At 39.3% G+C, this 26,912-nt stretch overlaps 1 protein-coding gene and 2 non-coding genes across 3 annotated transcripts in view; 2 read left to right on the top strand and 1 right to left on the bottom strand.

Annotated features, from left to right (window-relative positions):
- Positions 1–1,080: 1,080 nt before the first annotated feature.
- Positions 1,081–1,184, bottom strand: LOC130953952 (small nucleolar RNA R71). The gene has a single exon (XR_009076110.1). It is a non-coding gene; the product is annotated as a small nucleolar RNA R71 (small nucleolar RNA).
- A 622-nt stretch (positions 1,185–1,806) lies between these two features.
- The window catches only part of LOC130949691 (uncharacterized), a 35,324-nt gene continuing 10,218 nt past the window's right edge, over positions 1,807–26,912 (top strand). The window contains exons 1-4 of the mRNA XM_057878342.1: positions 1,807–1,848; positions 1,957–2,347; positions 3,188–4,770; positions 5,266–5,736. Coding sequence (XP_057734325.1) covers positions 1,807–1,848; positions 1,957–2,347; positions 3,188–4,770; positions 5,266–5,736 — 2,487 coding nt within the window. The remainder of the gene's footprint in view (positions 1,849–1,956; positions 2,348–3,187; positions 4,771–5,265; positions 5,737–26,912) is intronic.
- Positions 21,072–21,179, top strand: LOC130952695 (small nucleolar RNA R71). The gene has a single exon (XR_009074873.1). It is a non-coding gene; the product is annotated as a small nucleolar RNA R71 (small nucleolar RNA).

Raw genomic sequence — 26,912 nt, 5'->3', positions numbered from 1 at the left:
CATGCAATTTAAGATTCCGCAATTCTCATCTAAATCTTGATCCGCTCAACTAGAACACACTTCTAATCCGAATTGCTCATTCAACCAATCCTTGTGGGATTCGACCTCACTCTATTGTGAGTTTTTACTTGACGATAACCGGTGCACTTGCCGGAAGGAATTTTGCCGATCGTGCAATTTCCTAAATCGTAGCATATCAAGTTTATGCACATCAAGTTTATGGCGCCGTTGCCGGGGATTGGTTTTCGATTGACAATTCTCAAATTGGAAGTTAACTAGATTGAGCATTTTTCTTGTTTTGATAATTTAGTTCAAGTTACTTGTTGAATTTTAATTTCTGCACTCTGTTATTGCTTTTTCTTCTTGTGCCTTTCAATTCAAGCAACTAACTCACTGACCCACTAACTATTTGAATTAATTCTTCAACTGTTCTAACCAGACTCTTCCATTAACCAAGGGTATTCCACTTGTTTGTTGCTTGTGGTGTGTTCTTGTATGACAGGTAGGAGAGGAGAGATATCAACTCCTCCATATACCGAACCAGAGAGGACCCTTCATAGACTTAGAAGGGAAGCAAGAGGGAAGAGAGTACTGGGAGAAGAAGAATCTGAAGGAGAATCTGAGGACAATTTTGAGGAAGCTCTAGATCTCAACATGGATAGAGAAGTTCACAACCATGAGAGGGCTGATGGAAACAATGCCATTCCTGAGAGGAGGGTTCTTGGTTCATACATAAACCCAACCTCTAGGAATTGTGGTAGCAGCATTCAGAAACCACCCATTCAGGCCAACAATTTTGAACTCAAACCACAGCTAATATCACTGGTGGAGAATCATTGTTCATTTGGTGGAAGTGCTAATGAAGATCCAAACCAACATCTCACAAAATTCCTGAGAATTTGCGACACTGTGAAGTCCAATGGAGTCCAGGAAGATGCCTATAAACTGCTCTTGTTCCCATTTTCACTTAGGGACAAGGCAGCTAAGTGGCTGGAATCATTCCCAAGGGGGAGCCTAACAACCTGGGATGAGGTGGAAAGCAAGTTTCTGGCACGTTTCTACCCCCCACAAAAGGTCAATAGGCTTCGATCTGAGGTTCAGACTTTTAAACAACAAGATGGTGAAACTCTCTACGAGGCATGGGAGAGGTTCAAGGATTTGACAAGGAGATGCCCACCAGACATGTTCCATGACTGGGTGCAATTGCATATTTTCTATGATAGACTCTCTTATGAATCAAGGAAGGCTGTAGACCATTCATCAGGAGGTTCATTGAACAGGAAGAAGACTGTGGAAGAAGCCATTGAAGTGATTGAGACAGTGGCTGAGAATGAGTACTACTATGCTTCAGAAAGGCACAACATTAAGGGAGTCATGGAGCTGAACCATGTTGATACAATTCTAGCCCAAAACAAGGTGTTTGCCAAGCAACTAGCAGAGCTCACCAGGAAATTAGACACAAATCAAGTGGCTGCGATACACACACAAGATCAAGAGGAAGTAAGCATTGAAGGAGGTGATTGGGAAGAGGCCAACTATGTGGGAAACCAACAAAAGCAATCATATGATCCACACTCCAACACTTACAACCCAGGATGAAAAAACCACCCAAACTTTGGGTGGGGAAACCAGCAAACCCAACCACAAAACCACAAACCTTACAACTCCAACCAAAGATCATACCAAGCCACACAAAACACTTACTCCCAACCACCATATCATGGCCAAAATAATCAACCTGCCCAACCTAATCCGAACCAACAATTTCAAGACCAATTAAACAGGATAGAAGGAATGCTTGCAACCATGAGTCAAGACATAATCGAATTGAAAGCTTTTAAGGAAGAAGTAAATTCTAACTTGCAAAACCAAGGAGCTGCCATCTAGAAGCTAGAAAATCAAATTGTGTATTTGTCTAAACAAACCCCTGGGCCAAGCGTTTCTCATGCTGCCAAGGCTATTGCAAGGGAAGAATGTAAGGCCATAACCCTCAGAAGTGGAAAGAAGCTAAAGGAGATCTCAAAGGAAACCACAGAGGATGAAGCAAAGGAAAATGTGAGAGACAAGGAACAAGGACAATCTTTTACACCGTCTGCAACAAAAGAAAAAGAAAAAGAGGTCCTGAAGCCTTATACACCTAAAGCACCATATCCTCAACGTTTGATGAAAAGTGAAAAGGATGGCCAATTCTCCAGATTCTTGGAGATTTTCAAGAAGCTTCAAATCAACATTCCGTTTGCTGAGGCAATAGAAAAAATGCCACTCTATGCAAAATTCTTAAAGGAATTAATGACCAAGAAGAGAAGCTGGAGAAATGAGGAAACTGTGTTGTTAACTGAAGAATGCAGTGCCATCATTCAGCACAAATTGCCTCAGAAATTGAAGGATCCAGGCAGCTTCCAAATCCCCTGCATCATAGGAAAAGTCATGGCGGAGAAGGCCTTATGTGACTTAGGAGCCAGTATCAATTTGATGTCTCTAGCAATGATGAGAAGAATGAAGATTGAGGAAGCCAAACCAACAAGAATGGCCCTCCAATTGGCAGATCGAACCTTTAAATTCCCGCATGGGATAGTTGAGGATTTGTTGGTGAAAGTGGGAGATTTTATATTTCCTGCTGATTTTGTGGTGTTAGATATGGAGGAAGAAGCCAAAGCTTCAATAATTCTGGGAAGACCCTTCCTGGCTACTGCTGGAGCCATCATAGATGTCCAAAAGGGTGAACTCACTCTTAGATTACATGATGAGAAATTGGTGTTTAACGTATTCAAGGCAATGAGTTATCCATCAGAATCACTAAAGGAATGCATGAGGGTGGATGTAGTGGATATTGCAATACAAGAAACCTTTGAGGAAACAACAAAGGAAGTGACAGAGGAGGAGTTCACAAAGGATATTGAAGTTAGTGACATCAAGGCTGCTGAAACAACCATGCCAAGCATGCCAGAGAGAGTGAAAGGAGAGAAGGAAGCACCAAAACTTGAGCTCAAAGCATTGCCCCCTAATCTCAAGTATGCATACTTGGGTAGTGGTGAGAGCCATCCTGTTATCATTAGCTCTGCCCTAAGCCAAGAACAGGAAGAAGAATTGATCAAGGTGCTACAAACTCATCAAGATGCCATTGGATGGACCCTAGCTGATTTGAAGGGGATAAGTTCATCCATATGCATGCATAAAATCTTATTAGAAGAGGATGCTAGACCCTCCATTCAAGCTCAGAGAAGATTGAATCCCGTCATGAAAGAAGTGGTACAAAAGGAGGTCATGAAGTTATGGCAGGCAGGGGTAATCTACCCCATTTCTGATAGCCCATGGGTTAGTCCCATCCATGTAGTTCCCAAGAAAGGTGGCATAACTGTGGTGCCAAATGAGAGGAACGAACTCATACCCACAAGAACTGTTACTGGGTGGAGGATGTGCATAGACTACAGGAAGCTCAATGAAGCCACCAGAAAAGATCATTTCCCACTTCCATTCATGGATCAGATGCTTGAAAGGCTTGCAGGACATGCTTACTATTGCTTCCTGGATGGATACTCAGGCTATAATCAGATAGTAGTTGATCCAAGAGATCAAGAGAAAACATCATTTGTTTGTCCATATGGAGTGTTTGCGTATAGACGCATGCCCTTTGGATTGTGCAATGCACCTGCAACTTTCCAAAGGTGCATGCTGTCCATCTTTTCGGACATGATCGAAAAGTTTATTGAAGTTTTCATGGATGATTTTTCTGTGTTTGGAAATTCTTTTCCTAGCTGCCTACACCACCTTGCCTTGGTGCTTAAGAGATGCCAAGAGACCAACCTAGTATTAAACTGGGAAAAGTGTCATTTCATGGTCACAGAAGGAATAGTCCTTGGCCACAAAGTCTCCAATAGAGGCATTGAGGTGGACAGAGCTAAGGTGGAACTCATTGAAAAACTACCTCCACCAAGTAATGTCAAGGCAGTTAGGAGTTTTTTGGGACACGCTGGATTTTACAGAAGGTTTATTAGAGACTTTTCTAAAATAGCCAAACCTTTGAGTAACTTACTTGTCTCTGATACACCCTTTGTATTTGATAAAAATTGCATGCTAGCCTATGAACTTTTGAAGCAAAAACTTTCCTCTGCACCTATCATTGCCCCACCTGATTGGAACCTACCTTTTGAACTGATGTGTGATGCATCAGACCTTGCTATTGGGGCAGTGTTAGGACAAAGGAAAGACAATTTGGTACATGTGATTTATTATGCCAGTAAGGTCTTGAATGATAACCAAAGGAATTACACAACCACCGAAAAAGAACTCTTGGCAATAGTCTTTGCATTTGACAAATTTAGATCCTATCTCATTGGATCTAAAGTCATTGTCTTCACTGATCATTCAGCTTTAAAATACTTACTTGCTAAACAAGAATCCAAACCAAGACTTATTAGATGGGTTCTTTTGTTGCAGGAATTTGATATTGAAATCAAAGACAAGAAGGGTGTAGAGAACAAGGTGGCAGACCATTTATCAAGAATACCATGTGAAGAAGGAAGCACACAAAGCACACATATAAATGAGTGCTTCCCTGATGAACAGCTCATGGTAATTCACAAAGCACCCTGGTTTGCAGACATAGCAAACTTCAAAGCCACTGGGAGTTTGCCGTTGGAATTTAACAAGCATCAAAAGAAGAAATTAGTAAATGATGCCAAATACTTCATCTGGGACGAACCATACTTGTTCAAAAAATGTTCAGATGGCATACTCAGAAGATGCATATCAGAGGAAGAAGGAACGGAAGTCTTATGGGATTGCCATGGCTCCACTTATGGAGGACATTTTGCAGGAGAAAGAATAGCAACCAAGGTGTTGCAGTGTGGTTTTTATTGGCCCACTATCTTCAAAGATGCAAAGGAACTGGTGAAGCATTGCCATGAATGCCAGAAAGCGGGGAACCTGCCAAGAAGAAATGAAATGCCACAACAATTCATTCTGGAACTTGAATTGTTTGATGTATGGGGGATAGATTTCATGGGACCCTTCCCCACCTCATACTCAAATAATTACATTCTTGTGGCAGTAGACTATGTCTCCAAGTGGGTTGAAGCAATAGCAACTCCAACCAATGATAATAAGGTAGTCATGAACTTCCTCAGAAAACACATTTTTTGCCGTTTTGGGGTTCCAAGAGCAATCATCAGTGATGGAGGAAGCCACTTCTGCAACAAACCATTAGAGGCATTGCTTCTAAAATATGGAGTCAAACACAAGGTAGCCACCCCATACCATCCACAGACAAGTGGTCAAGCCGAAATATCTAATAGGGAACTCAAAAGAATCCTGGAAAAGACTGTGGGAACTTCAAGGAAGGACTGGTCGATTAAGCTAGATGATGCTCTTTGGGCATATAGGACAGCTTTCAAAACACCAATTGGAATGTCTCCTTACCAACTAGTATATGGAAAAGCTTGCCATTTGCCACTGGAGTTGGAGCACAAGGCATTCTGGGCCTTGAAACTCTTGAACTTGGACGGTAAAGCTGCTGGAGAAAGAAGGATGTTGCAAATTCAAGAGTTGGAAGAATTCAGAGCTGAAGCTTATGAGAATGCCAAAATCTACAAAGAAAGAGCAAAGAAGAAGCATGACAGCAACATAGCCCCAAGGAAATTTGAAGAGGGACAAAAAGTATTGCTCTACAATTCTAGGCTGAAGCTATTTCCAGGGAAGCTAAAATCAAGGTGGTCTGGACCATTCCTTGTCACCAAGGTCTCCCAATATGGACAAGTAGAAATCATGGAAGAAAAGTCACAACGAACCTTCACTGTGAATGGTCAAAGACTCAAACATTACTTGGGAGATGTGGAGGAGAAGGACAAGGTTAAATATCACCTCAACTGAGGGACAACCGTCAAGCTAGTGACGTTAAAGAAGCGCTTGTTGGGAGGCAACCCAACCTGAGGTAATACTCTTTTGCTGTTTCTTTTATTTGCTTCAATAAAAAGGTGAAGTAGTTTCTGTGCATTGCAAAGAATTAAGTTTGGTGTTTCACACCAAACTATGAATTCGTGGATCAATAATTCAAAGGGGAATGTGTGACTCTAAGTTTGGTGTTCCACCATACAGATTAACTGAACACAACAACCTTTGAATTATATGAAAGGAAACAACCATTCTAAACAATCACAGAAACGCTTAAATTCCTTAGCAGTAACTTCATTCCAAGGAGAATTCAAGGATTCAAAGAGCAGAGGAGTAAGTAGGAGACTAAGTTTGGTGTTCACACACCAACTTAAGACTCAGACACTTGCCCATACATAATTGAGCTAACCACTCAAGTGCTTGAGAAGCAAGCAACTTCATCACTCTTTGCAGGAAAGGAAACAAGGACCTCAGACAGAACATGAAGCAACAACTAGGAGAAGAAGGAGAAATCAAATTGTTTCCTGGCAACAAAGAGGAAACAAGAAATTTCACAAGGTGGTGTTGTTCCTTGACCATTCTTTAAAAGGCAAACAAAAGCATGCTTGTTCTGGTTTAAACTGTAATTGTTGAATCTTTCTGGAATGTGAAGTTGTTAGTATGAGTGTTGGTTTACTGCTTTGAATAAAGTGAATGCCTAGATGTTTGGATATTACTCCACCTTCTTAAACAAATGCTTGCCATGCTTGTTCTGTTTCCAAAAATAAAAGAAAAAGTTTGAACAAAAGTAACTTGGCTCAATTAGTGACAAATCAAGTAGAATTAAGTGGTGGTATGCATGCTTGATTGTTTAGTTAGCTCACTGGAAATTGAGTGTAGAATTATCATTTTTTGTGTAGAAGTTGAATATTGTCTATGGATCTTGATGAATAAATGTCTTTGGCCATGAAAAAGAAAGAAAAAGAAGAAGAAAAGCCACTGAAAAAGGGCAACCAAAAAGCAAAAGAATTAAGAAAATAAAGCTAGGCACCAATGGTTTGAACTTTTGAGACATATGCCTGTGGTGTTTATGTACTAGGATCTGCTTGGATGAATAGGTTCTGTGGAGTGTTTCAACACTTGGTAACTTGGGTTAACTAACCCGGGATTATCAACCAAAAGTCCATTATCAAGAGCAACCTAGCTACAAAACATTTAGTTACACAAAGAGGTGCTGGGCACCAATGTCTCAAAAAGAAATGTGAACTAAAATGCCTGTAGTGGATATGTGTACTGCACTGATAAGAAAAAGAAAATGCCAAAGGCTTGTGCAACACATGACACTGAGCAAACAAGGAGCAAAGGAGCTCTAAGAAAAAGAAAAACAAAAAAAAAAGTGCCAAGGACATAAGAATAACAAGAGGCCATAGCAGTGTTTGATGGATGCAATGAAAAAGTGATAATCCTCCATGATAAGAATGAAAAAGTGATGCTGCAACTTTCTGCATAAAACCCTTCTGATGAACTTCAAATGCTTGCTAATATAGCCAATGTAATTGCTTTCTGTTTCATACTTTCTTCTCAATTAACTCAGGACTTGCTTAGGGACAAGCAAGTATTAAGTTTGGTGTTGTGATGCCAAGGCATCTTAGGCTAGTTTCACTAGCATTTTTCTGTTAGTTTTAGTTGTCTTATGCATTTTCTTGAGCTTAAAGTAACCAAGAACGGTTAAACGAACAACAAAGCAATGAACCATCCAAACAGTATGATTTTGATGCAAATTCCATGAGTTTTTAGTTATATTACTTGAATGCTATGAATGGATGATTTCTCATGAAATTTTACAAGACTTTGATGCAATTGTTTGGATGATTTCAGGGAAGAAGAGGCTAGGCAAGGAAGCAACAAAATCAATAAAAGAAGCTTGAATATCAAATGTGGAGTTTAAGCTCCAGTTTAAGCCTAAACTGGAGCTTAAACGCCAGAATCATGAGAAAGGAGGAAATGCTGTAACTGGCGTTTAACCTCCAGTTTAACCTTAAACTGGAAGTTAAACGCCAGAATGAGAAAGGCACTAAGAAGCATTTCCACGTTTAACCTCCAGTTTAACCTTAAACTGGAGGTTAAACGCCAGAATGAGAATTGAACTAAAGGAGCATTTCCACGTTTAACCTCCAGTTTAACCTTAAACTGGAGGTTAAACGTGTTCGACACTTTTTCTCACCAAGGAGCAATTCCACGTTTAACCTCCAGTTTAACCTTAAACTGGAGGTTAAACGCCAGAAGCAAGAGAGGCACCAGGAGCATTTCCACGTTTAACCTCCAGTTTAACCTTAAACTGGAGGTTAAACGTGTTCGACTATTTCTCTCCTCCAGGGTTGCTTTCTCATTTTCCACGTTTAACCTCCAGTTTAACCTTAAACTGGAGGTTAAACGTGTTCGACCCAATTGCTCCTCCAGGGTTGTTTTCTTCATTTCCACGTTTAAGCTTCAGTTTAACCTTAAACTGAAGCTTAAACGTGTTCGACATTTTACACTCCTGGGTTGCTTTCTTCCAATTCCACGTTTAAGTTTCAGTTTAACCTTAAACTGAAACTTAAACTTCAACTTAAACGCCTCCTTTTGAAAGGATTTCTGGGCCAAATATATTGAAGTTTAAGTTAGCATTTGAGCACAAATATTAACTTAAACGTATTATGGTATGAAACCCAATTGAATATCATGGTTTATGGGATTGGGCCGGAAGAATTGATGAGTCTGGAACTTCAATTTGTTGAGTCTTGTGTCATTACTTGTTTATCACTAAATTTGCTCAATGAATGTTACAGAATTGGATCACAGCCTCATCAGGATTATGGATCATAAACCCAAAGCAAAAGGAAATCAAGAAAAAGCCTCAAAGCCCAAGAAACTCAACAGAAGCTCAATTTAGAAAGTGTATAAATAGGATAGAATTGAAGTTAGTTAAAACCTTTTTTTTTGGACATTTTGGAACTTTTGATCATTTTGCTATTTTTCATACTTTGTAATTGAATTCAGAGCTATGACTCACTAAACCCCTTTCATTGGGTTAGGGAGCTCTATTGTAATTCAATGAATCAATAATAGTTTTTATCTTCTTCTTCAATCTTTTCTCTTGAATTTTGTTAGAAAGCTTCTCGATCTAATTCCATTGGGTAGTTGTCTTGGGAAAGAAACTACCCATAATTGGAATCCTTCGGAACCTTGGGAAAGGAATGATGGATTCATGCTAGAGAAGCTTTCTCACAGTGAATTGGATTGGGGTTTGGATGGATATTATGACATGTAATCCTACCAAATTGTGGTTCATGAAACTGTGTGGTATAATCAGTGTTCGAGCATCATCTCTTCTTATGAACATTTAAACCAAGGGATTGGGAATTTGTTTGTTTTTAGAGAGAATTGGTGAGCCAAGGAATTGGGATCCAATCATATAAGATTGCCAAGCAAGATTCAATGAATGCATTGGTTGAGGAAGAGATGAAAATGTTTTGATTCGGAGATTTCAATATCTCCTAACACCCAATGAACTCCCCATTTCTGATCTACACTTTCTATTTACCCTCTACAATTTCAATTCATGCAATCACCCCCAATTCCCTTTTAATTTCAGCAATTTACTTTCTCGCATTTTAACTTCTCGCTCTTTAATTCATGCAATTTAAGATTCCGCAATTCTCATCTAAATCTTGATCCGCTCAACTAGAACACACTTCTAATCCGAATTGCTCATTCAACCAATCCTTGTGGGATTCGACCTCACTCTATTGTGAGTTTTTACTTGACGATAACCGGTGCACTTGCCGGAAGGAATTTTGCCGATCGTGCAATTTCCTAAATCGTAGCATATCAAGTTTATGCACATCAGATGCCTTCTGATGAGCGAATATTTTATACACTTTTTGAGGGTAATTTCATGTAGATTTTAGTATGTTTTAGTTAGTTTTTAGTAATTTTTGTTAGTTTTTAGGCAAAATTCATATTTCTGGACTTTACTAAGAGTTTGTGTGTTTTTTTCTGTGATTTCAGGTATTTTCTGGCTGAAATTGAGGGAGCTGAGCAAAAAATCTGATTCAGGCTGAAAAAGGACTGCTGATGTTGTTGGATTCTGACCTCTCTGCACTCGGAATAGATTTTTTGGAGCTACAAGAGTCCAATTAGCGCGCTCTCGATTGGGTTGGAAAGTAGACATTCAGGGCTTTCTAGAAATATATAATAGTTCATACTTTGCGCGAAGATAAATGACGTAAACTGGTGTTTAACGCCAGTTCCATGCTGCATTCTGGCGTTGAACGCCAGAAACATGTTGCAAGTTGGAGTTAAACACCAGAAACAGGTTACAACCTGATGTTTAACTCCAGAAATAGCCCAGGCACGTGAGAAGCTCAAGTCTCAGCCCCAGCACACACCAAGTGGGCCCCAGAAGTGGATTTCTGCACTTTCTATCTTAGTTTACTCATTTTCTGTAAACCTAGGTTACTAGTTTAGTATTTAAACAACTTTTAGAGACTTATTTTGTATCTCATGACATTTTAGATCTGAACTTTGTACTTTTTGACGGCATGAGTGTCTAAACTCCATTGTTGGGGGTGAGGAGCTCTGCAGCGTCTCGATGAATTAATGCAATGATTTCTGTTTTCTATTCAAACACGCTTGTTTCTATCTAAGATGTTCATTCGCACTTCAATATGAAGAAAGTGATGATCCGTGACACTCATCACCATTCTTAATCTATGAACGCGTGCCTGACAACCACCTCCGTTCTACCTTCGATTGAATGAGTATCTCTTGGATTCCTTAATTAGAGTCTTCGTGGTATAAGCTAGAATCCATTGGCAGCATTCTTGAGAATCCAGAAAGTCTAAACCTTGTCTGTGGTATTCCGAGTAGGATTCAGTGATTGAATGACTGTAACGAGCTTCAAAGTCACGAGTGTTGGGCGTAGTGACAGACGCAAAAGGATCAATGGATCCTATTCCAGCATGATCGAGAACTGACAGATGATTAGCCGTGCGGTGACAACGCAACTGGACCATTTTCACTGAGAGGACGGATGGTAGCCACTGACAACGGTGATCCACCAACACACAACTTGCCATAGAAGGAACCTTGCGTGCGTGAAGAAGATGACAGTGGGAAAGCAGAGATTCAGAAGATAAAGCATCTCCAAAACCCCAAGACATTCTCCATTACTGCATAACAAGTATTATTTAATCCATGCTTTTTATTTACTACCAATCAAAACTGAAAATTATTATTATCCTGACTAAGAGTTACAAGATAACCATAGCTTGCTTCAAGCCAACAATCTCCGTGGAATTCGACCCTTACTCACGTAAGGTATTATTTGGACGACTCAGTGCACTTGCTGGTTAGTTGTGCGGAATTACATAGTGTGAGTGTAATTTTCGTGCACCAAGTGTTTGATTCCGTTGCCAGGGAATGTTTGTGTTTGAACAACTGACGGTGAATCTTTTGAGTCAGAGTCTTTTATTTTCTTTTCAAAATTTTTTTCAAAAATATTATTTTTTTCTTTATTAATTTTTAGTTTTTATGTGAGTTTAGTGTCATGTTTTAAGTTTGGTGTCAATTGCATGCTTTTCTTTGTCTTTCAATTTTCAAATTGCATGTTCTTTGTTCTTCCTTGATCTTCAAATTGTTCTTGTCAATTTTTCTTGTTTGATCTTGGGTTTGTCTTGTTGTGTCTTTTCTTGTTTTTCTTGTGCATTTTCAAATTTTTAGTTTTCGAAAATTTTTATTTATTAAATACCTTATTAAAACACGTTAAATTTATAGCTCAGTTGGCTAGAGCATTGGCTTATGTTCTTGGCAATTGGGTATCTTCCTTTTAAAACTTTTTTAAAAATAATTTTTCTTTAATTAAATCTTGTGCCAAACTTTAAGTTTGGTGTTCTTTTGTTAATTTTCATTAATTTTCGAAAATCTATTTTGGTTTTCTAAAAATTTTAAGTTTGGTGTTCTTTCTTTTGTTCTTGTTGTTCTTGTGAATCTTCAAGGTGTTCTTGAGTCTTCTTTGTGTTTTGATCTTAAAATTTTTAAGTTTGGTGTGCCTTGGTGTTTTCCCTCCAAAATTTTCGAAAACAAGGAGCATTGGATTTAAAAATTTTTAAGTCTTGTGTCTTTTGTGTGTTTTTCTCTTTCATAATAAAATTCAAAAAAAATAAAAAATATCTTTTCTAACTATTTTTAAGCAAATACTTCAAAAATTTTTTTTGCATAAAAATTCATATTTCAATTTTAAATTTTAAAATCATATCTTTTTCAAAAATATCCTAACCACTTTCTCTCTCCTCACTTTTTTGAAAATCTTCATAAAATATTTTCAAATTTTTTTTTTATTCTTTTTATTTTACTTTTTATTTTATTTTATTTTATTATTTCCAAAATTATTTTTCTTATATAGTAAAATAAATAAAATAAATCCACATCATCTCCCTTTCTTCATCATGGATCTAAGTGGAAATGAACAGTCTAGAAGGACTCTTGGGTCATATGCTAACCCCACTACTGCTTCATATAGGAGTAGTATCTGTATACCCTCCTTCGGAGTCAGTAGTTTTGAGTTGAATCCTCAGCTCATTATCATGGTGCAGCAAAGTTGTCAGTATTCTGGTCTTCCACAGGAAGAACCTACAGAGTTTCTAGCACAGTTTTTACAAATTACTGACACAGTGCATGATAAGGAAGTAGATCAGGATGTCTACAGATTATTACTGTTTCCATTTGTTGTAAAAGGTAGTTAAATAACCAACCTAAGGCTAGCATAAGGACATGGAAACAGCTGTCAGAAAAATTCTTGAATCAATATTTTCCTCCAAAATGAATGACACAGCTAAGGCTAAATATCCAAGGCTTTAAACAAGGAGATAATGAATCTCTTTATGATGCCTGGGAGAGATACAGAGAGATGCTAAGAAAATGACCCTCTAAAATGTTTTCAGAGTGGGTGCAGTTAGACATATTCTATTATGGGCTCATAGAGAAAGCTCAGATGTCTTTGGACCACTCAACTGGTGGATCTATACACATGAGAAAGACAATTGAAGAAGCTCAAGAGCTCATTGATACAGTTGCCAGAAATCAGCATCTGTACCTAAGTAGTGAACCTTCCATGAAAGAAGAGGCTAAAACAGTAACTGCTGAACTCAATCCTGCAGAACAAGTTACTAAATTCAATCAGCAATTAGATTTTCTAACAAAAAAGCTAGCCGAATTCAAGGAGATACTACAAGACACAATAATTGCTAATAGGAACATGAAAGTACAGTTGAAGCAAACAGAACAGCAGTTATCAAAGCAAATAACAGAAGAGTGCCAAGCAGTTCAATTAAGAAGTGGGAAGACATTAAATACCTCACTTCAAAGCAGCAAGAATCCAAGAAATGAACAAACTGCTACCCAAAATTCCTCTGAGGACAGTAAGAGCCCAAAGAGGAATAATTCTGGCATTCAAACGCCAGAAAAGGGTGAAGAACTGGCGTTAAACGCCCAACCCATGCTCAGTTCTGGCATTCAAATGCTAGAAACAGGCAAGGAGCTGGCGTTGAATGCTCAAAGGAAGCTCGGTTTTGGCATTCAGATGCCAGAAACAAGTAAGGAGTTGGCGTCTAACGCCACTCCAGCTTCCACCCCTGGCATTCAAACGCCAGTGGGGGATTAGACACATACAAGTGCTGATAGGAACCCCTCTAAAAAGGCTTCTCAACCCACATCTGTAGGCAATAAACCTGCAGCAACTAAGGTTGAGGAATACAAAGCCAAAATGCCTTATCCTCAGAAACTCCGCCAAGCGAAACAGAATAAGCAATTTGTCCGCTTTGCAGACTATCTCAGGACTCTTGAAATAAAGATTCTGTTTGCAGAGGCACTTGAGCAAATACCCTCTTATGCTAAGTTCATGAAAGAGAACTTAAGTCATAAGAAGGATTGGAGAGAAACTGAAAAAGTTTACCTCACTGAAGAATGCAGTGCAGTTATTCTAAAAAGCTTACCAAAAAAGCTTAAAGATCCTGGAAGCTTTATGATACCATGCACATTAGAGGGTACTTGTACCAAGAAAGCTCTTGTGATCTTGGAGCAAGTATCAACCTAATACCTGCATCCACTATCAAAAAGCTTGGTTTGACTGAAGAAGTCAAACCAACCCGGATATGTCTCCAACTTGCTGATGGCTCCATTAAATACCCATCAGGCATGATTGAAGACATGATTGTCAAGGTTGGGCCATTTGCCTTTCACACTGACTTTGTGGTGTTGGAAATGGAGGAGCACAAGAGTGCAACTCTCATTCTAGGAAGACCTTTCCTAGCAACTGAACGAACCCTCATTGACGTCCAAAAAGGGGAATTAACCCTAAGAGTCAATGAGGACGAGTTTAAGTTGAATGTTGTCAAAGCTATACAGCATCCAGACACCCCAAACGACTGCATGGGCATTGATATTATTGACTCTCTGGTGGAAGAGGTCAATATGACTGAGAGTCTCAAATCAGAGCTAGAGGATATCTTTAAAGATGTTCAGCCTGATCTGGAGGAACCAGAGAAAATAATAGAACCTCTAAAAATCCCTCAGAAAGAGGAGAAACCTCCTAAACCCGAGCTCAAACCATTACCACCATCCCTAAAATATGCATTTCTGGGAGAAGGTGACACTTTTCCTGTAATCATAAGCTCTACCTTAGAGCCACAGGAAGAGGAAGCACTAATTCAAGTGTTGAGAACACACAAGACAGCTCTTGGGTGGTCCATCAATGATCTTAAGGGCATTAGCCCAGCCAGATGCATGCACAAGATCCTATTAGAGGGTGACGCTAAGCCAGTGGTTCAACCACAGAGGTGGCTAAATCCAGCCATGAAGGAGGTGGTGCAGAAGGAGGTCACTAAATTACTAGAGGCTGGGATTATTTATCCTATTTCTGGTAGCCCCTTGGTAAGCCCTGTCCAAGTCGTCCCTAAGAAGGGTGGCATGACAGTGGTTCATAATGAAAAAAATGAACTGGTTCCTACAAGAACAGTCATAGGGTGGTGTATGTGTATTGATTACAGAAGGTTCAATACAGCTACCAGAAAGGACCATTTTCCTTTACCATTCATAGACCAGATGCTAGAAAGACTAGCAGGTCATGAATACTACTGCTTCCTAGATGGATATTCAGGTTACAATCAAATTGCAGTAGATCTCCAGGATCAAGAGAAAATAACATTCACATGTCCATTCGGAGTATTTGCATACAGAAGGATGACATTTGGTCTGTGAAATGCACATGCAACCTTTCAAAGGTGTATGCTCTCTATTTTCTCTGATATGGTGGAAAATTTGGATGATTTTTCAGTATTTGGAGACTTATTCAGCTCCTGTCTTGACCATCTAGCACTTGTTCTAAAGAGGTGCCAAGAGACTAACCTAGTTTTAAATTGGGAAAAATGTCACTTTATGGTGACTGAAGGAGTTGTCCTTGGGCACAAAATTTCGAACAAGGGATTAGAGGTGGATCAAGCTAAGGTAGAGGTAATTGAAAAATTACCACCACCTGCCAATGTTAAGGCAATCAGAAGCTTTCTGGGGCATGCAGGATTCTATAGGAGGTTTATAAAAGATTTTTCAACAATTGCCAAACCTTTGAGTAATCTGCTAGCTGCTGACAAGCCATTTATCTTTGATAAAGAGTGTCTGCAGGCATTTGAGACTCTAAAAGCTAAGCTGGTCACAGAACCAGTTATCTCTGCACCAAACTGGACATTACCATTTGAACTAATGTGTGATACCAGTGATCATGCCATTGGTGCAATGTTGGGACAAAGGCATGACAAGCTTCTGCATGTCATTTATTATGCTAGTCGTGTTTTAAATGACGCACAGAAGAACTACACAACCACAGAAAAAGAGTTACTTGCAGTGGTTTACGCCATTGACAAATTCAGATCTTATTTAGTTGGATCAAAAGTGATTGTGTATACTGACCATGCTACTCTTAAATATCTACTCACAAAGCAGGATTCAAAATCTAGACTCATAAGATGAGTGTTTCTTCTGCAGGAGTTTGATATAGAAATAAGAGATAGAAAAGGGACAGAGAACCAAGTAGCAGATCACCTGTCCAGAATAGAACCAGTAGAAGGGGCGTCCCTCCCTTTTACTGAGATCTCTGAAAACTTTATGGATGAGCAACTCTTTGCCATCCAGGAAGTACCATGGTTTTCAGACATTGCAAATTATAAGGCTGTGAGATTCATACCCAAAGAGTATAGTAGGCAGCAATCAAAGAAATTGATAACAGATACAAAGTACTATCTTTGGGATGAACCATATCTCTTCAAGAGATGTTGGTGCACAAAATTGTGATCATCAATGGCGCCATCAACATGGTACGCTCAATTGCAATCTCAACTCTTTATCACATCTTCACACAACTAACCAGCAAGTGCACTGGGTTGTGCGAAGATTCCCAACTCTTGAATGCCGCCATCAATTCTAGCTTATACCACGAAGATTCCGATTAAGGAATCCAAGAGATATCCACTCAATCTAAGGTAGAACGGAGGTGGTTGTCAGGCACACGTTCATAGGTGAGAATGATGATGAGTGTCACGGATCATCACCTTCATCAAGTTGAGGAACAAGTGATATCTTGGAACAAGAATAAGCTGAATTGAATAGATTAGTATTAATTAGATGAGCGGGGCTTTTAGCTTTTTGCCTCTGAACAGTTTTGGCATCTCACTCTATCCTTTGAAATTCAGAATGATTGGCATCTATAGGAACTCAGAATCTAGATAGTGTTATTGATTCTCTTAGTTAAGTATGATGATTCTTGAACACAGCTACTTTTTGAGTCTTGGCCGTGGCCCAAAGCACTATGTCTTCCAGTATTACCACCGGATACATACATGCCACAGACACATAACTGGGTGAACCTTTTCAGATTGTGACTCAGCTTTGCTAGAGTCCCCAATTAGAGGTGTCCAGGGTTCTTAAGCACACTCTTTTTGCCTTGGATCACGACTTTATTTTTTTCTTTTTCTTTTTTTCCCCTTTTTTTCGTTTTTTTTTGTATTCACTGCTTTTTCTTGCTTCAAGAATCATTTTTATGATTTTTCAGATCCTCAGTAACATGTCTCGTTTTTCATCATTCTTTCAAGAGCCAACATTCATGAACAAAAAATTCAAAAGACATATGCACTGTTCAAGCATACATTCAGAAGTCAAAGTATTGCCACCACATCAAAATAATTAATCTGTTATAAAATTCAAAATTCATGCAATTCTTCTGTTTTTAATTAAGAACATTTTTCATTTAAGAAAGGTGATGGATTCATAGGACATTCATAACTTTAAGGTATAGACACTAAGACACTAATGATCATAAGACACAAACATAAATAAACATAAAGCATAATTTTCGAAAAAAAACAGAAAAATAAAGAACAAGGAAATTAAAGAACGGGTCCACCTTAGTGATGGCGGCTTGTTCTTCCTCTTGAAGATCTTATGGAGTGCTTGAGCTCCTCAATGTCTCTTCCTTACCTTTGTTGCTCCTCTCTCATGATTCTTTGATCTTCTCTAATTTCATGGAGGAGGATGGAATGTTCTTGGTGCTCCAGCCTTAGTTGTCCCATGTTGGAACTCAATTCTCCTAGGGAGGTGTTGATTTGCTCCCAATAGTTTTGTGGAGGAAAGTGCATCCCTTAAGGCATCTCAGGGATTTCATGATAAGGAATTTCCTCATTTCCATGAGTGGGATCTCTTGTTTGCTCCATCCTTTTCTTAGTGATGGGCTTGTCCTCATCAATGAGGATGTCTCCCTCTATGTTAATCCCAACTGAATTACAGAGATGACAAATGAGATGAGGGAAGGCTAACCTTGCCAAGGTAGAGGACTTGTTCGCCACCTTATAGAGTTCTTGGGATATAACCTCATGAACTTCTACTTCCTCTCCAATCATGATGCTATGAATCATGATAGCTCGGTCCATAGTAACTTCGGACCGGTTGCTAGTGGGAATGATTGAGCGTTGGATAAACTCTAACCATCCCCTAGCCACGGGCTTGAGGTCATGCCTTCCCAGTTGAACCGGCTTCCCTCTTGAATCTCTCTTCCATTTAGCGCCTTCTTCACAAATGTCTATGAGGACTTGGTCCAACCTTTGATCAAAGTTGACCCTTCTAGTGTAAGGGTGTTCATCTCCTTGCATCATGGGCAAGTTGAATGCCAACCTTACATTTTCCGGACTAAAATCTAAGAATTTCCCCCGAACCATTGTAACCCAATTCTTTGGGTCCGGGTTCACACTTTGATCATGGTTCTTGGTGATCCATGCATTGGCATAGAACTCTTGAACCATTAAGATTCCGACTTGTTGAATGGGGTTGGTAAGAACTTCCCAACCTCTTCTTTGGATCTATGTCGGATCTCCGGATATTCACTCTTTTTGAGTTTGAAAGGGACCTCGAGGATCACCTTCTTCATGGCCACAACTTCGTAGAAGTGGTCTTGATGCACCCTTGAGATGAATCTCTCCATCTCCCATGACTCGGAGGTGGAAGCTTTTGCCTTCCCTTTCCTCTTTCTAGAGGTTTCTCCGGCCTTAGATCCCATAAATGGTTATGGAAAATAAAAAGTAATGCTTTTACCATACCAAACTTAGAAGGTTTTCTCGTCCTCGAGCAAAAGAAGAAAGAAGAGAGTAGAAAAAGAAGAAATAGAGGAGATAGAGGGCGGGCGTTGTGTTTAGGCTTAAGGGGGAGAAGTAGTGTGTAGGTTGTGTGAAAATGAAGGAGTGAAGATGGGTTTATATAGGGGTGGAGAGAGGGGTAAGTGGTTTGAATTTGAATTTGAATGGGAGGGAAAGTGGTTTGAATTTGAATGGTGAGGTAGGTGGGGTTTTATGAAGGATGGATGTGAGTGGTGAAGAGAATGGTGGGATTTGATAGGTGAGGGATTTTTGGGGAAGAGGTGTTGAGGTGATTGGTGAATGAGTGAAGAAGAGAGAGAGTGGTGGGGTAGGTGGGGATCCTGTGGGGTCCGTGGATCCTGAGGTGTCAAGGATAATTCATCCCTGCACCAAGTGGCGAGCAAAAATGCTCCTTCTACCAATCCTGGCATTAAACGCCGGGCTGGTGCCCATTTCTGGCGTTTAACGCCAGCTTCTTGCCCCTTTCTAGCGTTAAACGCCAGTCTGGTGCCCCTTTCTGGCGTTAAACGCCCAGAATGGTGCCAGACTGGGCATTAAACGCCCATTTGCTGCCCTGACTGGCGTTTAAACGCCAGCAAGCTTTTCTTCCAGGGTGTGCTGTTTTTCTTTCTATTTTTCATGCTGTTTTTGCTTTTTCAATTGATTTTGTGACTTCCCATGATCATCAACCTATAAAAAAACATAAAATAACAAAGGAAAATAGATAAATATAACATTGGGTTGCCTCCCAACAAGCACTTCTTTAATGTCAGTAGCTTGACAGTGGGCTCTCATGGAGCCTCACAGATGTTCAGAGCAATGTTGGAACCTCCCAACACCAAACTTAGAGTTTGAATGTGGGGGTTTAACACCAAACTTAGAATTTGGTTGTGGCCTCCCAACACCAAACTTAGAGTTTGACTGTGGGGGCTCTGTTTGACTCTGTTTTGAGAGAAACTCTTCATGCTTCCTCTCCATGGTTACAGAGGGATATCCTTGAGCCTTAAACACAAAGGAATCTTCATTCACTTGAATGATCAATTCTCCTCTGTCAACATCAATCACAGCCTTTGATGTGGCTAGGAAGGGTCTGCCAAGGATGATGGATTCATCCATGCACTTCCTAGTCTCTAGGACTATAAAATCAGCAGGGATGTAATGGTCTTTAATCTTTACCAGAACATCCTCTACAAGTCCATAAGCTTGTTTTCCTGAATTGTCTGCCATCTCTAGTGAGATTCTTACAGCTTGCACCTTAAAGATCCCTAGCTTCTCCATTACAGAGAGAGGCATGAGGTTTATGCTTGACCCTAGGTCACACAGAGCCTTCTCAAAGGTCATGGTGCCTATGGTACAAGGTATTGAGAACTTCCCAGGGTCCTGTCTCTTTTGAGGTAATCTCTGCCTAGTCAAGTCATCCAGTTCTTTGGTGAGCAAAGGGGGTTCATCCTCCCAAGTCTTATTACCAAATAACTTGTCATTTAGCTTTATGATTGCTTCAAGGTACTTAGCAACTTGCTCTTCAGTGACATCTTCGTCCTCTTCTGAGGAAGAATACTCATCAGAGCTCATGAAAGGCAGAAGTAAATCCAATGGAATCTCTATGGTCTCAGTGTGAGCCTCAGATTCCCATGGTTCCTCATTAGGGAACTCATTGGAGGCCAGTGGATGTCCATTGAGGTCTTCCTCATTGGCGATCACTGCCTCTTCCTCCTCTCCAAATTCGGCCATGTTGATGGCCTTGCACTCTCCTTTTGGATTCTCTTCTGTATTGCTTGGAAGAGTACTAGGAGGGAGTTCAGTAACTTTCTTATTCAGCTGACCCACTTGTGCCTCCAAGTTTCTAATGGAGGACCTTGTTTCAGTCCTGAAACTTTGAGTGATTTTGATTAGATCAGAGACCATGGTTGCTAAGTCAGAGTGGCTCTGCTTAGAATTCTCTGTCTGTTGCTGAGAAGATGATGAAAAAGGCTTGCCATTGCCAAACCTGTTTCTTCCACCATTATTGTTGTTGAAACCTTGTTGAGGTCTCTGTTGATCCTTCCATGAGAGATTTGGATGATTTCTCCATGAAGGATTATAGGTGTTTCCATAGGGTTCTTCCATGTAATTCACCTCTTCTAGTGAAGGGTTCTCAGGATCATAAGCTTCTTCTTCAGATGAAGCGTCCTTAGCACTGCCTGGTGCAGCTTGCATTCCAGACAGACTTTGAGAAATCATATTAACTTGCTAAGTCAATATTTTATTCTGAGCCAATATGGCATTCAGAGTATCAATCTCAAGAACTCCTTTCTTCTGATTCGTCCCATTGTTCACAGGATTCCTTTCAGAAGTGTACATGAATTGGTTATTTGCAACCATTTCAATGAGTTCTTGAGCTTCTGCAGGCGTCTTCTTCAGATGAAGAGATCCTCCAGCAGAGCTATCCAATGACATCTTGGACAGTTCAGACAGACCATCATAGAAGATACCTATGATGCTCCATTCAGAAAGCATGTCAGAAGGACACTTTCTGATCAATTGTTTGTATCTTTCCCAAGCTTCATAGAGGGATTCACCTTCCTTCTGTCTGAAGGTTTGGACTTCCACTCTAAGCTTACTCAATTTTTTAGGTGGAAAGAACTTTGCCAAGAAGGCATTGACTAGCTTTTCCCAAGAGTTCAGGCTTTCTTTAGGTTGTGAGTCTAACCATATCCTAGCTTTGTCTCTTACAGCAAAAGGGAATAGCATAAGTCTGTAGACCTCAGGGTCAACCCCATTGGTCTTGACAGTGTCAGAGATTTACAAGAATTCAGCTAAAAACTGATGAGGATGTTCCAATGAAAGTCCATGGAACTTGCAATTCTGTTGCATTAGAGAAACTAATTGAGGCTTAAGCTCAAAGTTGTTTGCTCCAATGGCAGGGATAGAGATGCTCCTCCCATAGAAGTCGGAAGTAGGTGCAGTAAAGTCACCCAGCACCTTCCTTGCATTGTTGGCATTGTTGTTGTTTTCAACTGCCATGTCTTCTTCTTGTTTGAAGATTTCTGTTAGGTCCTCTACAGAGAGTAGTGCTTTATCTTCTCTTAGCTTTCGCTTCAAGGTCCTTTCAGGTTCAGGGTCAGCCTCAACAAGAATGCTTTTGTCTTTGCTCCTGCTCATATGAAAGAGAAGAGAACAAGAAAATATGGAATCCTCTATGTCACAGTATAGAGATTCCTTGAGGTGTCAAAGGAAAAGAAGAATAGAAGGAGGAGGTAGAAGAATTTGAACTTATCAAGAGAGATAGAGTTCGAATTGTGCATTGAGGAGGAGTGTTAGTCCATAAATAGAAGGATGTGAGAAGAGGGGAAGAAGTTTTCGAAAATTAAAGTGAATTAATTAAAAGAAATTTTAAGAAATGGTAAATGATTTTCGAAAAATAAGATTGGGAAAGAAATAAAGTGAAATTGAAAAAGATTTTGAAAGTAGAAATCAAAAAGATATGATTGAAAATTAATTTTGAAAAAGATGTGATTGAAAAGATATGATTGAAAAGATATAGTTTTAAAAAGATATGATTGAGAAGGTATGATTTGAAAAATAATTTAAAAAGATTTGATTTTGAAAATTAATGACTTGGCTAACAAGAAATTTAAAAGATATGATTCAGACATTAAACCTTTCTCAACAGAAAAGGCAACATAATTGAAATGTTGAATCAAATCATTAATTGTTAGCAAGTATTTTTGAAAAGTGGAAAGAAATTGATTTTGAAAAAATATGATTGAAAAAATATGATTTGAAAAAGATTTGATTTTGAAAAATTATGAAAATTTGAAAAAAATCTGAATTAAAAACAAAATCTCCCCTCTTGTGCCATCCTGGCATTAAACGCCCAGAATGGTATACATTATGGCATTTAACGCCCAAAATGCTACCCTTTTGGGTGTTAAACGCCCAGCCAGGTACCCTGGCTGGCATTTAAACGCCAATTTTCCTTCTTCACTGGGCGTTTTGAACGCCCAGCTTTTTCTGTGTAATTCCTCTTCTGTATGTTCTAAATCTTCAATTCTCTGTATTATTGACTTGAAAAGACACAAATTAAAAAATTTTTTGGATTTTTAATAATGAGGGATAATCAAAATGCAACTAAAATCAAATAAACAATGCATGAAAGACACCAAACTTAGAAGTTTGTATACTATTGACACTAACAACTTGAGAATGCATATGAGAAATAACAAAACACTCAAGACAAGAGAATTTAAAGATCAGAGCAAGGAAATCATCAAGAACAACTTGAAGATCAATGAAGAACATAATTTATGTAATTTTCGAAAATTAGAAGAATAAAGACATGAAATTGACACCAAACTTAAAATTAGACACTAGACTCAATCAAGAAACATAAAAATATTTTTTTGGTTTTAAGATTTTTTTAATTTTTTTGGATTTTTCGAAAATTATATGGAAGAAAAAATAAGGATATCAAAATTCTTAATGAGAATTCCAGGAATCATGCAATGTTAGTCTAAAGCTTTAGTCTAAAGAAATTAGACATGGCTAGCCAAGCTTCAGCAGGACATTACATTCAAGAGCTAAATTGATGAGAATCAATCAGCTTTGGTGATGATAAGAACATCACCTTGAAACACTAGGATTCATTCTTAAGAACTCTGAAGAAAAATACCTAAGCTAAGCAACAAGATGAACCGTCAGTTGTCCAAACTCAAACAATTCCCGGCAACGGCGCCAAAAACTTGGTGTTGTTGCCGGATCAAAACGTGGCACTGTTATTGTAGGGAACAAATGCGAAACTATAGTTAAGACATTTAATTCCCCGGCAACGGTGCCAAAAACTTGGTGCACAAAATTGTGATCATCGATGGCGCCATTAACATGGTACGCTCAATTGCAATCTCAACTCTTTATCACAACTTCGCACAACTAACCAGCAAGTGCACTGGGTCGTCCAAGTAATAAACCGTACGCGAGTAAGGGTCGATCCCACGGAGATTGTTGGTACGAAGCAAGCTATGGTCATCTTGTAAATCTCAGTCAGGCAGATTCAAATTGTTATCGAGGATTAATGATTAAAACATAAAATAAGGATAGAGATACTTATGTAATTCATTGGTGAGAATTTCAGATAAGCGTATGGAGATGCTTTGTCCCTTTCGTCTCTCTGCTTTCCTACTTTCTTCATCCAATCCTTCTTGCTCCTTCCATGGCAAGCTGTATGTTGGGCATCACCGTTGTCAATGGCTACAGTCCCGTCCTCTCAGTGAAAATGTTCAACGCGCTCTGTCACAGCACGGCTAATCATCTGTCGGTTCTCAATCAGGTTGGAATAGAATCCAGTGATTCTTTTGCGTCTGTCACTAACGCCCAGCCTTCAGGAGTTTGAAGCTCGTCACAGTCATTCAATCCTTGAATCCTACTCAGAATACCACAGACAAGGTTTAGACCTTCCGGATTCTCTTGAATGCCGCCATCAATTCTAACTTATACCACAAAGATTCCGATTAAGGAATCCAAGAGATATCCACTCAATCTAAGGTAGAACGGAGGTGGTTGTCAGGCACACGTTCATAGGTGAGAATGATGATGAGTGTCACGGATCATCACCTTCATCAAGTTGAGGAACAAGTGATATCTTGGAACAAGAATAAGCTGAATTGAATAGAAGAACAATAGTAATTGCATTAATACTCGAGGTACAGCAGAGCTCCACCCTTAATCTATGGTGTGTAGAAACTCCACCGTTGAAAATACATAAGAACAAGGTCTAGGCATGGCCGAATGGCCAGCCTCCCAAAGAGGGTTCAATCATAAAAACATGATCCAAAGACCAAAATACAATAGCAAAAGGTCCTACTTATAGAGAACTAGTAGCTTAGGGTTTACAAAGATGAGTAAATGACATAAAAATCCACTTCTGGGCCCACTTGGTGTGTGCTTGGACTGAGCATTGAAGCTTTCATGTGTAGAGACTTTTCTTGGAGTTAAACGCCAGCTTTTGTGCCAGTTTGGGCGTTTAACTCCCATTCTTGTGCCAGTTTCGGCGTTTAACGCTGGGCAGTCTTGAGCTGATTTGGATCACCGGTTTGGGCCATCAAATTTCGAGCAAAGTATGGACTATTATACATTGCTAGAAAGTCCAGGATGTCTACTTTCCAACTCAATTGAGAGCGCGCCAATTGGGCTTTTGTAGCTCCAGAAAATCCACTTCGAGTGCAGGGAGGTCAGAATCCAATAGCATCTGCAGTCCTTTTCAGCCTCTGAATCAGATTTTTGCTTAGGTCCCTCAATTTCAGCCAGAAAATACCTGAAATCACATAAAAATGCACAAACTCATAGTAAAGTCCAGAAAAGTGAATTTTAACTAAAAACTAATAAAAATATAATAAAAACTAACTAAAACATACTAAAAACATACTAAAAACAATGCCAAAAAGCGTATAAATTATCCGCTCATCAGATGTGCAGACGGAGTAATCCGTAGATGTGTGCCTAAAGAAGAAGCACAAAAGATCCTATGGCATTGCCATGGATCACAATATGGAGGACATTTTGGATGTGAGCGAACAGCCATAAGAGTCCTCCAATGTGGCTTCTATTGGCCTACTCTCCATAAAGACTCCCGAGAGTTTGTACTTAATTGTTACAGTTGCCAAAGATCTGGCAATCTGCCTCACAGTTATGCCATGCCTCAACAAGGGATCTTGGAGATTGAGTTGTTTGATGTATGGGGTATTGACTTCATGGGGCCTTTCCCACCATCATACTCAAACACTTATATTCTGGTGGCAGTGGATTATGTATCCAAATATGTGGAAGCTATTGCAACACCCACTAATGATACTAAGACAGTGCTGAAATTCCTCCAAAAACATATCTTCAGCAGATTTGGTGTCCCTAGAGTACTAATCAGTGATGGGGCATTCATTTCTGCAGTAAACATCTTTACTCTGCTATGGTTCGATATGGAGTCAGCCACAGGGTGGCAACTCCATATCATCCACAGACAAATGGGCAAGCTGAAGTCTCTAATAGAGAACTTAAAAGAATCTTGGAACGGACTGTGATTAATCGTAGAAGAGATTGGGCAAGAAGCTTGGATGATGCTATGTGGGCATACAGAACAGCATTCAAGACTCCTATAGGGACCTCTCCATACTAGCTTGTGTATGGAAAATTCTGTCACTTACCAGTGGAACTGGAACATAAGGCCTACTGGGCAACCAGATTCCTAAACCTTGATGGCAAGTTAGCTAGAGAAAAACGATTGCTCCAGTTAAATGAGCTAGAGGAATTCAGACTCAATGCTTTCGAAAATGAAAAAATTTACAAAGAGAAAGCAAAAAGATGGCATGATAAGAAGCTGTCATCCAGAGTCTTTGAGCCAGGGCAGAAAGTTCTGCTATTTAACTCTAGGCTCAGATTATTCCCCGGAAAATTGAAATCCCGGTGGAGAGGTCCATATGTGATTACAAGTGTGTCACCATATGGATACGTAGAGCTTCAGGATAATGATTCTAACAAAAAGTTCATTGTTAATGGACAGAGAGTCAAACATTATCTTGAAAGCAATTTTGAGCAAGAATGCTCAAAACTGAGACTTGATTAAAGCTCAGTAATAGTCCAGCTAAAGACAATAAAGAAGCGCTTGCTGGGAGGCAACCCAGCCATTTTGTAAATTAATTGAATTTTACAAGTTCATATAAATTATCTTCAAGGTAAAGTAGCAATTGCATGAGTTCATAGAGTTACAGAAGGATTCAGAGGATAAAACAGCAAAAAGAAGCTCACTGGTGTGAAAAAGCCAGAAAGAGCTGTTTTGGGCGTTAAACGCCCAAAAGGAGCATCTACTGGGCGTTTAACGCCAGATTCGCAGCATCCTGGGCGTTCAAAAAAACGCCCAGTGATAAAGGATTTTCGAGCGTTTAACGCCAGCCAGATGCTATAGCTGGGCGTTAAACGCCCAGAAGAAGCTACAAATGGGCGTTAAACGCCCAAAACATGCAGCGTTTGGGCGTTTAACGCCAGGATTGTGGGGAGGAGGTAAATTCGTTTTTCACTTCAAATTTTTTCCATTTTTCATGTTTTAATTCATGATTTCTTGCATAAACATGTTACAAACTCTCATCTTTCAACTTCAATTCCAAAAAAATTTTAATCCTAAACTTGTTTCTTAATTCTTCTTCAAAATCTTTTCAAACCATTTTCAAAACTCAATTATCTTTTTAAATTCTTTTCAAATCTTTTTAAACTCATCATATCTTCTTTTCAAAATTCAGATTTATCTTTTTCAAATATCTTTCATAACTTTTCAAAATTTAAATTATATATTTTTCCTATCATACTTAT

This window comes from Arachis stenosperma, chromosome 9 (assembly GCF_014773155.1).
Source record: "Arachis stenosperma cultivar V10309 chromosome 9, arast.V10309.gnm1.PFL2, whole genome shotgun sequence".
In the NCBI taxonomy this organism is placed as follows: Eukaryota; Viridiplantae; Streptophyta; class Magnoliopsida; order Fabales; family Fabaceae; genus Arachis; species Arachis stenosperma.
Note: the sequence above shows the minus strand (reverse complement) of the source record. Positions and strands in the feature narration are given on the sequence as shown.